The sequence below is a fragment of the Macaca mulatta genome, chromosome 6 (genome assembly GCF_049350105.2).
Source record: "Macaca mulatta isolate MMU2019108-1 chromosome 6, T2T-MMU8v2.0, whole genome shotgun sequence".
Taxonomy (NCBI): Eukaryota; Metazoa; Chordata; class Mammalia; order Primates; family Cercopithecidae; genus Macaca; species Macaca mulatta.
Genome location: NC_133411.1, coordinates 44,345,276 through 44,361,106, shown reverse-complemented (window position 1 = coordinate 44,361,106; position 15,831 = coordinate 44,345,276). Strand labels below are relative to the sequence as shown.

Genomic DNA, 15,831 nt, shown 5'->3' with positions numbered 1-15,831 from the left:
GATCCACCTGCCTCAGCCTCCCAAAGTGCTGGGATTACAGGCGTGAGCCACCGCACCCAGCCATTTTTTTTTTTTTTTTTTTGTAGATGGAGTCTCACTGTCGACCAGGCTGGAGTGCAGCTGCACGATCTCGGCTCACTGCAAGCTCTGCCTCCCAGGTTCAAGCGATTCCCCTGCCTCAGCCTCCGGAGTAGCTGGGACTACAGGTGCCCGCCACCACGCTTGGCTAATTTTTGTATTTTTAGTGGAGATGAGGTTTCACCATGTTGGCCAGGCTGGTCTCAAACTCCTGACCTCAGGTGATCCGCCTGCCTCAGCCTCCCAAAGTGCTGGGATTACAGGCCATGAGCCATGGCGCCCGGCCGTCAGGGATTGCTTGTAAATGTACTCTAAGTAACACAACACAAGAAATGTAAAAATAGAAATGGTAAAGTCTCACTATAAGATTTAATTATTTATAATCTTTAGGAAATAAATCACAAACTATTTTCTCTATTTCTTTAAAAAATACAAAAATTGGACAAGGCATAAAAATAACAATTACTTCCAAAGTTGATACTGATTTGCATTTAAAGCATCAATATTTGAACATATAATACTATACACAATATGTACTTAGCCTACACATTAGAGATAATACATTAGATGGCTTCTGAGGCACTATTTTTTTAAAAAGATTTTATATATTTAAATTTGAAGTGCATGTGGGAAAAAAAAATCTTAAGAAAGTATTTGCTAATTACCTGTATGTTTTCGAAGATGTTCTTTAAAATGTCCAAAATGGTCAAACTGTTTCTCACAGTACTGACATACGTGAATTTTTTTCCCAGTTCTTTGCTTCTTACTGACTCCACCTTCTTCAAGGTGGTAACAATTTAGGTGCTGTTTCCATGCGCTCTCTCGAAGATACCGTTTATTGCATATTTCACACTTGAAACTCTCAGTGGAGTGTGATTTCATGTGTTCCTTAAAATGGTAAAACAATTTAAATGAACGGTTACATTTCTCACAATGGAACAAGTCCTTCACATGTGACAGCTGAAGTTCCACAATTTCAATACCTTCTACCTGTTTGCTCGTGGGGTCAGATGGACAGCCATCTTCTTTTATCTGCCCTTTTCTGTCACCTTGACGGTACTTGCTGGTAATATCTGCCAACAGTGCTAGAGCAGAATCATCAGAGGAACCTGTGCTCTGTATGTACTTTACGGATTGCTTGGCAGAAGCCATTTCCTCTAATGTTTCGATGCCTTCATCTTCCACTTCAATGGTGCCTTCGGCAATCTCTACCTCAATTTCAACAGGTTCTGATTCTGCAGATGGCAATGACTCAGTGATAACATTTGAAGTTTCTGCAATCTTCCTTTTTTTGGCCTCATTTTTTCCTGTGGTATTTTCCTCTAATGGAGCTGAATTTTCTTTGTTCCTGAAATACATAATGTAGGGGTTTAAAAAATATAAGAAAATCCCAGCAGGCTTTTTTGAAGAAACTGATAAAGTGGCAATAAAATTTATATAAACAGTTAGAAAACAAGACTGCAGGGCTTATCCTACCTGATTTTAAGACTTACTATAAAGCTATAGTAATTAAGACAACAGTACTGGTGAAAGCATAGACATGAAGATTAATGGAATAAAGTCCATGGAAATAGACCCACGCTTAGTCAACTGATTTTTTTGGGAGGGGAATAAAGGTGCCAGCCAGGTGCAGTGGCTCACACCTATAATCGCAACACTTTGGGAGGCCAAGGCAGGTGGATCACCTAAGGTCGGGAGTTCGAGACCAGCCTGACCAACATGGGGAAACCCCATCTCTACTAAAAATACAAAATTAGCCAGGTGTGGTGGCATGCCTGTAATTCCAGCTACTCAGCAGGTTGAGGCAGGAGAATCGCTTGAACCCGGGAGGCAGAGATTGCGGTGAGCCAATATCGCACCATTGCACTCCAGCCTGGGTGACAACAGCGAAACTCTGTCTCAAAAAAAAAAAAAAAAAAAAAAGTTCCAAGGTAATCATTTAACAGTGGTGCTGGAACAAGTATGTGCATGGGAAAAACAAACCTCAACCTTTACCTCATATCATCCATGAAAAGATTCAAAATGGGTCACAGACCTAAATTTAAGAATTATTAAATTTCTAGAAGAAAACAAAGACCTTAGTGACACTGGTTAGTGAAAGATTTCTCATTCTCTCACCCAGGATGGAGTGCAGTGGTGTGATGTTGGCTCACTGTGGCTTCAACCTCTTGGTCTCAAGTGATCCTCCCACCTCAGCCTCTCAAGCAGCTGCGACTACAGATGCATGCCATCACACTCAGCTAATTTTATTTTTCATAGAATTGAGGTCTTACTATGTCACCCAGGGTAGTCTGGGCTCAAGTGATCCTCCTGCCTTGGCCTCCAGAGTGCTAGGATTACAGACATGAGCTACTGTGCCCAGCTGAAAGATTTCATAAACAGCACACAAAAGACAGAAATCAAAACAGCAAAAATTGATAAAATTGATTTCATCAAAATTAAAAACTGCCCTCTGAAATACAGTTAACAAAAAAGCAAGCCACAGACCAGAAGAAAATAGTTGCAAACATTTACCTGTCAAATATCTTTTTTTTTTTTTTTGAGACGGAGTATCGCTTGTGGCCCAGGCTGGAGTGCAGCAGCACAATCTCAGTTCACTGCAACCTCTGCCTCCCAGGTTCAAGTGGTTCTCCTGCCTCAGCCTCCTGAGTAGCTGGGATTACAGGCTCCCGCCACCATGTCAGGCTAATTTTTGTATTTTTCAGTACAGACAGGGTCACCATGTCGGCCAGGGTGGTCTTGAACTCCTGACCTCACGTGATCTGCCTACCTCGGCCTCCCAAAGTGCTGGGATTACAGGTAAGAGTCACCGTGCCCAGCCTAAAGATCTTATATCTAGAGTAAAGAAAGGATTCTCACAACTCAATAAACACAGTAAAAGACGACACCTGTTGGGAGACAATTCTCCTTGAGTCTCTTCAGTTCCTCACATCTTGTGAACTGAAAACTTTTGTTTTGGACTTTTCAAGAATGTCTGCAGTATAGTATAGTAGAAGAAAGGGCAGGTTTATTGTTCAATATAATAAAGAGAATGCCCCCCCTCACCTCTGGGAAAAAGGTTAGGATGATTGTTTGTAGCCCACTATAAAAAATTTGGGATTCCTAAGCTGGAGATTCGTCAGTTACTACAGAAATCAATCATACGCATTCACCTGGGCCACTCTATGTCACTCTTGTGGGACCTGAGAAGGTAAAACTGGTATAAAAATGAAATTTATACTGCTTGCTATGTAGAGAGTAATAAAATCCTTTCTTTCTGACTCAGAAGTCTTGTATCTTCTTCCAACATCCATGACACTGTGGCAGGAAAACTTGCAGGCTTGCAAGTAGAGTAAAATCTCAGATCCCTCATAGCTCTTGCCAGTTTTTTGGCATTGAGAATAAGATATTGGGGGAAAAAAAGGCTTTCTGGAAAAGGAAGGATGAGGCATCACAGAGCAACTGATCAGATTTCAGGGAAATCCACCAGAACCAGCAGCAAACATGTTGACTACATTGTACAGTCAACAAAGCAAAAAATGGCCCTCTACTTTATTGCCTATTATTGTGGGTTGAATTGTGTTTCCACAAAAGGTATGTTGAAGTCTTGGCCCCTAATATCTGTGAATGGGCCTTATTTGGAAATAAGTGTGCACATCTGGCCGGGCACTGTGGCTCACTCCTGTAATCCCAGCACTTTGGGAGGAAGAGGCGGGTGGATCAACTGAGGTCGGGAGTTCGAGACCGGCCTGACCAACATGGAGAAACCTCATCTCTACTAAAAATACAAAAATTAGCCGGGTGTGGTGGCACATGCCTGTAATCCCACCTATTTGGGAGGCGGAGGCAGGAGAATTGCTTGAACCCGGGAGGCGGAGGTTGTGGTGAACCAAGATCCCACCATTGCACTCCAGCCTGGGCAACAAGAGTGAAACTCTGTCTCCAAAAAAAAAGTCTGGCGCGGTGGCTCACGCCTGTAATCCCAGCACTTTGGAAGGCCGAGGCAGGCGGATCAACTGAGGTCGGGAGTTTGAGACCAGCCTGACCAACACAGAGAAACCCTGTCTCTACTAAAAATACAAAATTAGCCAGGCATGGTGGTGCATGCCTGTAATCCCAGTTCCTCGGGAGGCTGAGGCAGGAGAATCACTTGAACCCAGGACTTGGAGGCTGTGGTGAGCCGAGATGGCACCATTGCACTCCAGCCTGGGCAACAAGAGTGAAACTCAGTCTCAAAAAAAAAAAAAGAGGTTATTAAGATGAGCCTTAATTCAATACAACTAGTGTCTCTACAAGGAAGAAGAAACCTGGACACAGGAGAAAGCCATTATGAAGACAGAGAAGATGGCAATGGGAAGATGAAGGCAGAGATTGGAGTTCTGCTACCATAAGCCAAGAAACACCTTTTAGCCAGAAGCTAGAAGAGGCAAAAAGGATGCTCCCCCTAGGGTCCTGGGAGGCATCATGGCACTATGAACACCTTGATTTCAGACATTTAGCCTTCAGAACTGAGAAACAACACGTTTCTGTTGTTTAAAGCCACCCAGTTTATGGTACTTTGTTACAGTAGTAGCTTTAGGAAACAAAAGTACCTATAAATGAAGCAAAACTTGGAAGGTGGTTGCAGGAAGAGTACTAGGCAGCAAGTTCAAGAATAGCTGCTGAAATGGTGCCCTGGTTATTGCAAACTCTTCTGTGGGAGAAAGAGAGACTCTTTTATCAATCTGGTACCATGTCTGCCCCATGATTAACAACCATACTAAGATTCATTGGGAATGGGTGGGTGGGACAGAAGGTTCTGCCTCTTTTCAGACAAGTTACAATAATATGCACCTACAATGAATGTAAAAGAAAGGAAATTTGTGATTGCTATAGGCAGAAGCCAGGTGAGTCACGGCTCTGGCCGGTTCATATGGGAGATGAGGGGAGAACATAATACTTATCAAGGAAGAATGTTAAAACCTGGGCCAGCTTTGGGCTCAGTTCTTCCTGCAGTTTATCATGCCCACCTTTGATTTATTTGGAGAGGACAGTAAAAGGTCTCCAAGATTTTTTTTGCAGTCAAGTCTTGGCTTCTGTAAGGACCCTCTTTGAGAGATGTATTTAAGATAAACTCCTATGGGAAACCACAGATAAGATATTGAATAGATAGAGCCTTCCAGTCCAATTGGGTTTACAATGCTGATGAAGATCCCACTGGCGAATGAGAAAAGGATCCAAAGTAATATGAATTCTTACGGTCAGTGCTGCTGAAAAGCTCCCTAACCTTTATGTTAAAACCAGGCAAAAGAATAACAACAGGGCAGCGATGTCCAGAATTAAGGTGTAATTTTTTTTTGGTGGGGGTGGAGAGACGAGGTCTCACTATGTTGCTCAGGCTGGTCTCAAACTCCTGAGCTGAAGTGATCCTCCCACCTTGGCCTCTCAAAGTTCTAGGATTACGGGCGTAAGCCACTGCACCCAGCCAGTGACTGAAGAGTGTACTCTTCAGGAATCACCGAAGCTGAAATAGATGAGTGTCAGTAGGGATGACATTACACTGACTGAGGTCACTGGGTGGGCTTAAAACACTGGAGGTTTGTTTAGTCAAGCCACATGCAGCTTCTGTGCTACTTGAAACCAAAAGTAAATGTGCCTTACTTATTGGCACAGAGTCCCCTTTCTCCCTCCACATCTCGTCCTCCTCTACCCTCTCCTCTGACTTAGTGCTTTTAGGAGAAAGATAATTAGGAGTGGAGCCAAATTCTCCCTATTCTCAAAGGGGATTGAAAGCAACATACTCAGCCAAGTATACTGGGGAAAACTCAGGAATGGAAGGACTCAAACTTCCATGACTATTTCAGATTAAGGTGCCAAACTCACCATAACCACTTTTCCAAGGGGAAAGGATGGACTTGCATTTTTTAACTGATGGGGTTTGGGCATGGTTCACAGCAGGAAAGGGAAGCTATCTTGACCTTGTGGTACGGCTGATTCTATGTATACTGCTGTTGCTTCAACATGTGAATGTACAGCAGGAAGTGCCTTTATACTTCTTCATCCCGTAAGCACCAGAGGGTATCACCCCAACTGGGAAGAAAAGCTAAGAGAACAGTGGCGCAAACCTCCCTGACATTTGCCACTAGTGGTGAGATCAGGATTTAGTGCAGTGTCTCTATTCTCTGATGTCTAGTTTATGTTATATTGATATCCTATTGATTGGTAAGTCAGAAGTCTCAGTCTCAAAGGCCCTGAACTGCAATGTTATCATACCTCCATCAGCAGGGGTTGCTGATAAACCCCAGCAAATTTCAGAGGCCTACTCATCAGGTAAAGTTTATAAAGATAGATTCATAACACTCCATCCAACAAAGAAAAACTGTTTCTTCTCCTACCCTCCTCCCAACAAAAATAAAGCCCAGCATCCTATTGGACTCTCTGGGTGCTGGGCAGTATATGCCTTACTTAGGCATTCCACTTTCTCCTTTCTATCAGCTAACCTGCAAGCAAATCAGCAACCTCTAAGTGGGGCTCCAACCAACAGGCTGCTTTGGAAGTTAACCATCAAACTGCAGTGCATTCTCTCTACCTTTAGGGCATCACAACGCTAGTGAACCCTTTGCGCTACTAGTCTGAACCCGATGCTTTTGTAGATTAGAGCTTCTGGCAAAAGGAGGCAGACTCTACCCAAAGGTTATTCCTTGGGTTTTGGACTTGCTGAACCCTGACACAGCTCCCAAGGTACACCAAATCTGAGGAAAAAAAATTAGTTTGCTTTTGGGCTCTTGTTGAAACTGATCCCTAACCACCCATGCAGGTCTTGAGGTTCTCCAGCCTGATATTCCCATCTGGGGGTGAGTCAACTCAGACTTCATGACTAACAAGGTATGAGAAATGTCCACCAAGTTTCACTTGTCAAATAGAAATGGTATACTTAAGAAAGCAGTGGACCCCTTGGCCATCATGAAAAAGTAGCAGCTGCCCAACTGTTGCCCAAAGCAAAGTCACCAGATTAATGGAGCCCTTAATTCACTGATGGCTTGGCTAAGCTGAAATTTGATGGTATTCACTGGGCTGCTGCAAGTGCTCAGCCTCTGCACCAACAATGAAAACCCAAAGCAGACATGGTCACTCTGCTCAGTGGGCAGAACTCAAGGCTGTCCTCATGACTCTGGTCAACATTCCCCCAAATTAACCTTGCTATATTTTTACTGGCACTTACGTTGTTGCCAATGGTCTAGCTGTTTAGTCTGCTACTTGGAAGACTTGGCAGATTAAAGACATCCACGCCTCTGGGGCCAAAACTGTAGAAAAAATAGCAGCTGTTGCCGGAACTATCTGGGTCACTCATTTAGATGTGCATAAGCGACTATTCTCTAATGAGACCAACTGGAATCAAGCTGCTAACCAAGCCTGCACTGCCCAGATTGCCACTAACGAAGTCTAGAGCCAACATTATTCTGGATACGGTAACACATCCACCACCATCAGAGACTGGGCACAAATTAGAGGACCCTATGTTTCTTATGCAGAAGTTTGCCACTGTTACGTCAGACTTGTGACACCTGTTACAGCTTGGCCTGCTTGTCTCATAGTGAAGGATCACATAATACAGAGCACTGTCTCTGACTGTTCCTTGCAGACTGACTATATTGGAGCTGTGACCCCAATGCAGGGCTGTCAGTGGTGCTTCACCACTGCTGACATTTCTGACACTTTTTTTTTTTTTTTGAAACGGAGTCTAGCTCTGTCGCCCAGGCTGGGGCGCCATGGCGCGATCTCAGCTCACTGCAACCTCCACCTCCCTGGTTCAAGCAATTATGCCTCAGCCTCCCAAGTAGCTGAGATCACAGATACACGCCACTATACCTGGCTAATTTTTTTGCATTTTTAGTACAGACAGGATTTCACTATGTTGGTCAGACTGGTCTCAAACTCCTGACCTCAGGCAATCTGCCCACCTCAGCCTCCCAAAATGCTGGGATTACAGGCGTGAGCCACCCCACCCCGCCATGGTGACATGCTGACACTTCTTTAGGTTAAACTGTTGCTGTTCCAGTCTCATCAGCTGGTTCTGGCCACACCACTATGGCTCTTGAAACTAATCTATGCCTTATGTTCACCTTTCTAGACCATCTGCAGTCTGATAATGGTTCAGCTTTATCATATACACAAAAATGACCACAAAAGCTAATCAATAATTGGTTAATAGTCAAGGTAATGATGGACCTTTCATGCTACCATCCATAGATACTGAGTATCTTGTTGAGTATGGCAACAGCATTCTCAAACACTGACTCAAAATGATTTCTGACTCTACTTCCCTCACATCCTCTTTGTCCAAAAATCTGAGTAAAGCAGTTTGATCATTGAATTTAGTTGTCCCTAGAAAGGGATGTCTTCTTGGCTACTTCCTGGATAATGATGAAGACAGAAGGCGAGGGAAGTAATATAAACCTAATCTGAAAAAGCAGGATTCTGTGCCCTGAACATCCTTTTTTTTTTTTTGAGATGGAGTTTTGCTTTTGTTGCCCAGGCTAGAATGCAATGGCACGATCTTGGCTTACTGCAACCTCCGCCTCCCAGGTTCAAGGGATTCTCCTGCCTCAGCCTCCTAAGTAGCTGAGATTACAGGCATGTGCCACGACACCCAGCAAATCCTGTATTTTTTTTTTTAGTAAAGACGGGATTTCACCGTGTTGGTCAGGCTGGTCTCGAACTCCTAACCTTAGGTGATCCACCCGCCTCAGCTTCCCAAAGTGCTGGGATTACAGGCATGAACCACTGCGCCTGGCCCGTCGTGAACATTCTTGAACATTTTCTTTTCCCCAACAATAATCCTGGAACAGCCTGGTACCTTTTAAAGGTGACAGTCTGGTCAAAACCAGGCTTAGGAAATTCGAACTTCATTCTAGTTTGGCCATCTGGATTCTCTTAATGGAGTGACATCATTTTATAGGAATACTGACCACTTGGATTGAATTCACTGCTTGCCAAGTACACTCACTTATAACAGCCCATGTGAGCCAAAGTGGGAAACATAATGGGTCTCTAAGTTTTAAATGTCCTTGCCCTTCTTGTATATGACCATACCAGATGAAAGGTCTGGATAAGAGGAGGGGATGACTGGAAAAGAGGTGAAGGAGGAATGACAATCTTGACATCTAGGGAGAGAAACATCTTACAACTCCAGAAGATATGGGGCAGGAGGGACAATAATCTTTGTCAAGCTGGGCGTGGTGGCTCACACCTATAATACCAGCACTTTGGGAGGCTGAGGCGGGAGGATCGTTTGAGTCCAGGAGTTTAAGAACAGCCTGGAGAACATAGTAAGACCGCATCTCTACAAAAAACTATAAAAGATTAGCTGGGCATGGTGGCACATGTCTACAGTCGCAGCTCTGCTGGGAGGCTGAGGTGTGAGGATCATTTGAGCCTGAGAAGTTATAGCTGCAGTGAGCTGTGACTGCACCACTGCACTCCAGCCTGGGTGACACAGTGAGACCCTGTCTCCAAAAACAAAACAAACCTACTTTGTCTTTCAGAACTGCCCCTAGAACCTTTCAAATTAAGAAAAATGCTCAGTTGCAAGTCTCTCCAACGGCTACAAGCATTTTTAAACTGACTGCTGTGTTTGCCATTCTCTGCCAAGTTGTTTCCCTTAACTTTACCAACATGTCTTCTAAAAACAGCTGGGGATGACTCCTGTGTGTCAGAGGCAAAACACCATGCTCCACTACCATTCTCATAGCTGAGATCAATCCATGAGGTGGACAGCTACTACTTAACTCAGCTGGCATTCAGGAGCTTGTGATAAATAGGACAGACTCGCCTGGGCGTGGTGGCTCGTATCTGTAATCCCAGCACCTTGGGATGCCAAAGCCGGCAGATCACTTGAGGTCAGGAGTTCGAGACCAGCCTGGTCAACGTGGTGAAACCCCGTCTCTACTAAAAATACAAAAGTTAGCTCAGCCTGGTGGCACGTGCCTGTAGTCCCAGCTACTGGGGAGGCTGAGGCAGGAGAATCGCTTGAACCTGGGAGGCGGAGGCAGTGAACCAAGATCGCGTCACTGCACTCTAGATTGGGCGACAGAGCGGGACTCCATCTCAAAAATAAATAAATAAATAAATAAAAATAAATAAATAGGACTGTCCTGTCCTCACAGTCTCTCCAAAAACCAGAACTAGACTCAATCATTCTAATTGAACTGGGAAAGGAGACTACATTGGAGGCCATGTCAATCTGTGCCTCTACACTGATGCAGGTCCTACTTTGGAAGCATGTACAATTGCAAACAGTACTTTCCTTTCAGGGTTCCTATGTGCCCCTGGGACTGTGCTTGTGTGGAAGCCAGGTACTAATTTCCTTGCCTCAAAAAAATACAATGCCTTGCAAGGCGCGGTGGCTCACGCACGTAATCCCAGCACTTTGGGACTCCGAGGCAGGTGTGTCACCTGAGGTCGGGAGTTCGAGACCCATCTGACCAACATGGGGAAACCCCAACTCTGCTAAAAATACAAAAATTAGCAGGGCGTAGTGGCAGGTGCCTGTAATCCCAGCTGCTAGGGAGGCTGAGGCAGGAGTACTGTTTGAGCCCGGGAAGCAGTGGTTGCAGCAAACTGAGATGTGTCACTGCACACCAGCCTGGGCGACAGAGCGAGACTCCATCTCAAAAAAACAAAACAAAACAATGACTTACACCTAAGAGGTGGTTATAGGAGACCATCAAGTGTTTAAGGAAGACCAAGCAGCCCTTGGGTGACTGTGGAAGTCTCATTTAAGGATACTCTTGGTTAGAAATTCTCAAAGGGATGCTTCCTAGAGTAATAACTGACTTATTTATGCACATCCTGTGGGAAGTTTTCCCTAACAGTAGGAGTAATCCAATTAAAAAAGTGGTACGACATTGTGCATGACTTAAGCTGATGTGTACACTGTTACTGCTTGGGCTCTGGAAGGCATTTATGTCAGCTTCAAGCCACTGGGGGGCCAGGTTTGTCATGAATGATAAACTTGCCCTAGTAGACATCCTCCCGATGGGACAATGCGGAGTCTGTAATTGTAACTGTAAAACATCTTGCTATACTTAGATTAATGCCCAGGGCTAAGTGGAAAATTCAATACAGAAACTGAAAAAGAAAGTCACCTGTTTTTCTAGAGATTTGTTCAGTTGATTGAGTCCAGGATGAACCTTAGTGGGGTGGGTGCATGCTTAAGGTCAACAGGGCAGGGTGGCCAAATCCTGCTGCTTAAAGTTCTGTTGACTTCAATAAATCCTTAAATAAATCCAGTATGAGAAAAACTGAATGGATTAGGTCCTGGTCCCTGTGTTGTTTGTTTGTTTTTGGGACAGAGTTTTGCTCTTGTTGCCCAAGCCAGAGTGCAATGGCGCAATCTCAGTTCACTGCAGCCTCAGCAATTCTCCTGCCTCAGCCTCCTGAGTAGCTGGGATTACAGGCATGCATCACCACGCCCAGATAATTTTTTTGTATTTTTAGTAGAAATGGGGTTCCAGCACGTTAGCCAGGCTGGTCTCGAACTCCTGACCTCAGATAATCCACCCGTCTCAGCCTCCCAAAGTGCTAGGATTACAGGCGTGAGCCACCGTACCCAGCCAGGTCCTGGTCCATATGATCAGATTACTCAGAGTGGCTAAAGAAAGTGATGTACTTATGGGGAAAATTCAGTACCAGCCAGGATAATACAGAAACAAGGATATGGAACAAGACAACTCTCCATGGATCCTCATGTTTCTACATGTCTTATAAACTAAGACACTGAGAGCCTTTTATTTTGGACTATCTTTTCAAAGTTGTCTGTATAGCAAAGGACTTTGGAAAACAGAGCCCATCCTCTTCCAGAGTGGAGAGTAGGTTTATTTATTGTCCAGTATAATAATGTTTCTTCTACAGGAAAGGTTAGGCAGGTTTGCTTGCAGCTCATTATAAAAGATTTGGGTTTCCTAAAGCTCAGAATTCCTCAATTGTGATGCAAACAACTGTGAGCACAGTACACGCCTAGGCCACTGTGTCACCCCTGTGGGACGAGGGGGACAGGGAACAAGAAAAACTGATACAAACATGGAACTCATGCTGCTTTCTTTGCTCTAAGTAATCAAGTCCTTTTCTCTCTGACTCAAGAGTCTCATGTCTCTTGCCGGCAACCATGATAAACTGTTGGTTAAAAAGTTACTACCTTGCAAATAGGATAAAATCTCAGACCCCCGCAATGTTGCCCCCACCCAGTTCTTGACAATAACCCCATTTTAAAAAATAGGCAAAAGATCTGATCAGGCACCTTGCCAAGGAATACAAACAGATGGCAAAAAAGCACATTAAAAAATATCCAACACCATTAGTCATTAGAGATATGCAAATTTAAACCACCATATACCCACCAGCCCGGCTAAAATAAAAAAGCCCAACCATATCAAGTATTAACAAGGCTGTGAAAAACTGGAGCATTCATAGGCTACAGAATGGAATGTAGAATGGCACAACCATTTTTGAAAGAGTCTGGCAGTATCTTAAAATATTAAGCATATATTTACCATACAAGCCAGCTATTCTACTAAGAGGTATCTACCAAGAAAAATGAAAGCATATATCCAAAAACTTGTTACACAAACATTCATAGCCACTTTATTTGTAATAGCCAAACATTGGAAACAACCTAAATGTCTGTCAACAGGTGAGTCAACAAATTGTGATATAGCCATACAATGGAATACTTAGCAGGAAAAAGGAATGAACTACTTATACACACACTAATATACATGAATTTATTTATTTTTTGATCCACCCGCCTCGGCTGCCCAAAGTGCTGAGATTATAGGCGTGAGTCACCGTGCCCAGTCTTTTTTTTCTCCCTCTGTCTCCCAGGCTGGAGTGCAATGGCACGATCTCGGCTCACTGCAGCCTCTGCCTCCCAGGTTCAAGCAATTCTCGCTCAGCCTCCCAAGTAGCTGGGATTACAGGCATCCGCCATTATGCCCAGCTAATTTTTGTAGAGATGGGGTTGCGCTATGTTGGCCAGGCTGGTCTTGAACTCCTGACCTCAAGCGATCTGCCCGCCTCGGCCTGCCAAAGTGCTGGGATTACAGGCGTGAGCCACCACACCCAGCATGAATTTCAAAATAATTATGATAAGTGAAAGAAATCAGACAAGCACTACCATACTATTAACGTGTACATAAAATTGTAGGGATGAAGATAGGAATAGGAAGAGAGGAATAGATTACAAAATTACACAAGGCAACTAGAGAGTGATGGGCAGTTTATTACATATTATACCTTATTAAAGTTTTAAAAATATTAATACTACAATAACACACCACTATATATCCAATTAGAATGACTAAAGCAGGAATCAGTAAACTCTGGCCTAACAGTAGTAGCATGTTTTATGTCAACAAAGTTTTATTAAAACATAGCTACATCCATTCATTTACATACTGTCTATAGCTGTCTTGCTACAACAGCAGATCTGAATAACTGCAACAGAGACTATATGGCATTTAAGTCTAAATATTTATGTCCCTTTAATAAAATGTTTGCCATCTCCTGACCTAAAGTTTAAAAAAATCTTGACAATATCAAGTGCTGGTGAAGATAGGGCATAAGTAGTTGTGTTGCACACAAATATGTAAATGGATAAAACCACTTTTTTATTTTGAGACAGGGTCTCGTTCTGTTGCACAGGCTGGAGTACGGCGGCATGATCACTGCTCACTTGCAGCCTCAACCTCCTGGGCTCAAGCAATCCTCCTACCTCAGCTCCCCAAGTAGCTGAGACTACAGGCATGTGCCACCACACCTAGCTAGTTAAAAAAAAAAATTTTTCTTTTTTTTTTGTAGAGACAAGGGTCTCACCATGTTGCCCAGGCTAGTCTTGAACTCCTGGGATCAAGGTATGCTCCTGCCTTAGCCTCCCAAAGTACTAGGATTACAGGCATGAGCCACCATGCCCAGCACAAAAAACCACCTTTTTTTTTTTTTTTTTTTGAGAAAAAAAAAAAGTGCTCTTGTCGCTCAGGCTGGAGTGCAATGGCACGATCTTGGCTCACTGCAACCTCCGCCTCCCAAGTTCAAGCAATTCTCCTGCCTCAGCCTCCCAAGTAGCTGGGATTACAGGTGCCCACCACCACACCCAGCTATTTTTTTGTATTTTTAGTAGAAATGGGGTTTCACCATGTTGGTCAGGCTGGTCTCAAACTGCTGACCTCAGGCGATCCACCCACCTCAGCATCCCAGAGTGCTGGGATTAAAGGCATAAACCACCACGCCCAGTCATTAAACCACTTTTTAAAAAACTGACAAACTGTCTTCCAAAGTTAAACATACACATACCAAACAACTAAGCTCTATTCCACTTCTAGATATTTACTAAGAGAAATGAAAGCATATATCCACTCAAAGAGTTGTATACAGCAGCATTATTCTAATAGACAAAAACTAAAAAAAACTACCCAAAAGTCATCAGATAAACAAATTGTAGTATACTCACCCTGTGGAATACTACTCAGCAATGAAAAGGAACAAAATAACACCTACAACCACCTGGACAAATCTCTAAAACACACTGCTAAGGTAAATAAAGTCAAATATGAACTTTGTACGGTACACTATAGAAAAACTAGTGATAAAAATCAGATCAATGACTGCCTGGGGCTAGAGATCAGGATCAACTGCAAAGAATCATGAGACAAGCTTCTAGAATGATAAAAATGTTCCCCAATCTTGATTGTGGTGGTATCTTTATCACTGTACATATATATATATATATATATATTTTCAGATGGAGTCTCTTTCTGTCATCCAGGCTGGAATGCAATGGCGTGATCTTGGCTCACTGCAACCTCTACCACCTGAGTTCAAGCAATTCTCCTGTCTCAGCCTCCTGAGTAGATGGGACTGCAGGCGCACACCACCACACCTAGCTATTTTGCATTTTTAGTAGAGACAGGGCTTCACCATATTGGTCAGGCTGGTCTCGAACTCTTGACCTCAGGTGATCTGCCTGCCTCGGCCTCCCAAAGTGCTAGGATTATAGGCATGAACCACTGCGCCCAACTCATACACAGTTTTGTTTTTTGTTGTTGTTGTTGAGACACAGTCTCGCTCTATCGCCCAGGCTGGAGTGCACTGGCACAGTATCGGCTCACTACAAGCTCCGCCTCCCAGGTTCATGCCATTCTCCTGCCTCAGCCTCCTGAGCAGCTGGGACTATAGGCGCCTGCCACCACGCCCAGCTAATTTTGTTTTGTATTTGTAGCAGAGACAGGGTTTCACCACGTTAGCCAGGATGGTCTCGATCTCCTGACCTCATGATCCGCCGCCTCGGCCTCCCAAAGTGCTGGAATTACAGGCGTGAGCCACCGTGCCCCGCCATACAGTTTTAAGTAAACAATAATGTAATTTCAGCAAAGCAAAATGAGGTCCTAATTTTTTTTTCGGTGTCGTTCAAAAGGTTTACCCTACATTTCAAAAATAATTCTATAATACATATGTGACAAGCGTACCTTACGCACCTTCTGTATTTGCAAAATAGTCATACAATTGCCTTAAGTAGTCCAGCTAAATTAATTTTTATTCCTGAATTGTTTAGCCTGTTAAATCATGTCTTCCTAAGGTCCCATAAAGCCCTTGGTTATTGCTTTTGTAGTCATTCCTTTGATGACATTTATTTGCTCCATTAATATGAAATTAATTAATGGAGAAACACTCCAATACCAATTCTACCATAACTTTCCACTTAAGGATCAACTCATGGTATAATCAATTGGAAGATATTTT

At 43.6% G+C, this 15,831-nt stretch overlaps 1 protein-coding gene across 30 annotated transcripts in view; it reads right to left on the bottom strand.

The window, feature by feature from the left end:
* The window catches only part of ZNF131 (zinc finger protein 131), a 54,163-nt gene that overhangs the window by 13,521 nt on the left and 24,811 nt on the right, over positions 1 to 15,831 (bottom strand). For 11 of the 30 annotated variants that reach the window (XM_015139991.3, XM_028849428.2, XM_078004709.1 and 8 more), the window contains 2 exons: positions 1,069 to 1,426; positions 744 to 966 (listed from right to left, as the gene is read on the bottom strand). In XM_015139991.3, the coding sequence (XP_014995477.2) occupies positions 744 to 966; positions 1,069 to 1,426 (581 nt within the window). Of the gene's footprint in view, positions 1 to 743; positions 1,427 to 15,831 lie in introns of all 30 variants that reach the window. The other 19 variants (XM_078004705.1, XM_015139988.3, XM_028849427.2 and 16 more) reach the window with 2 other exon arrangements.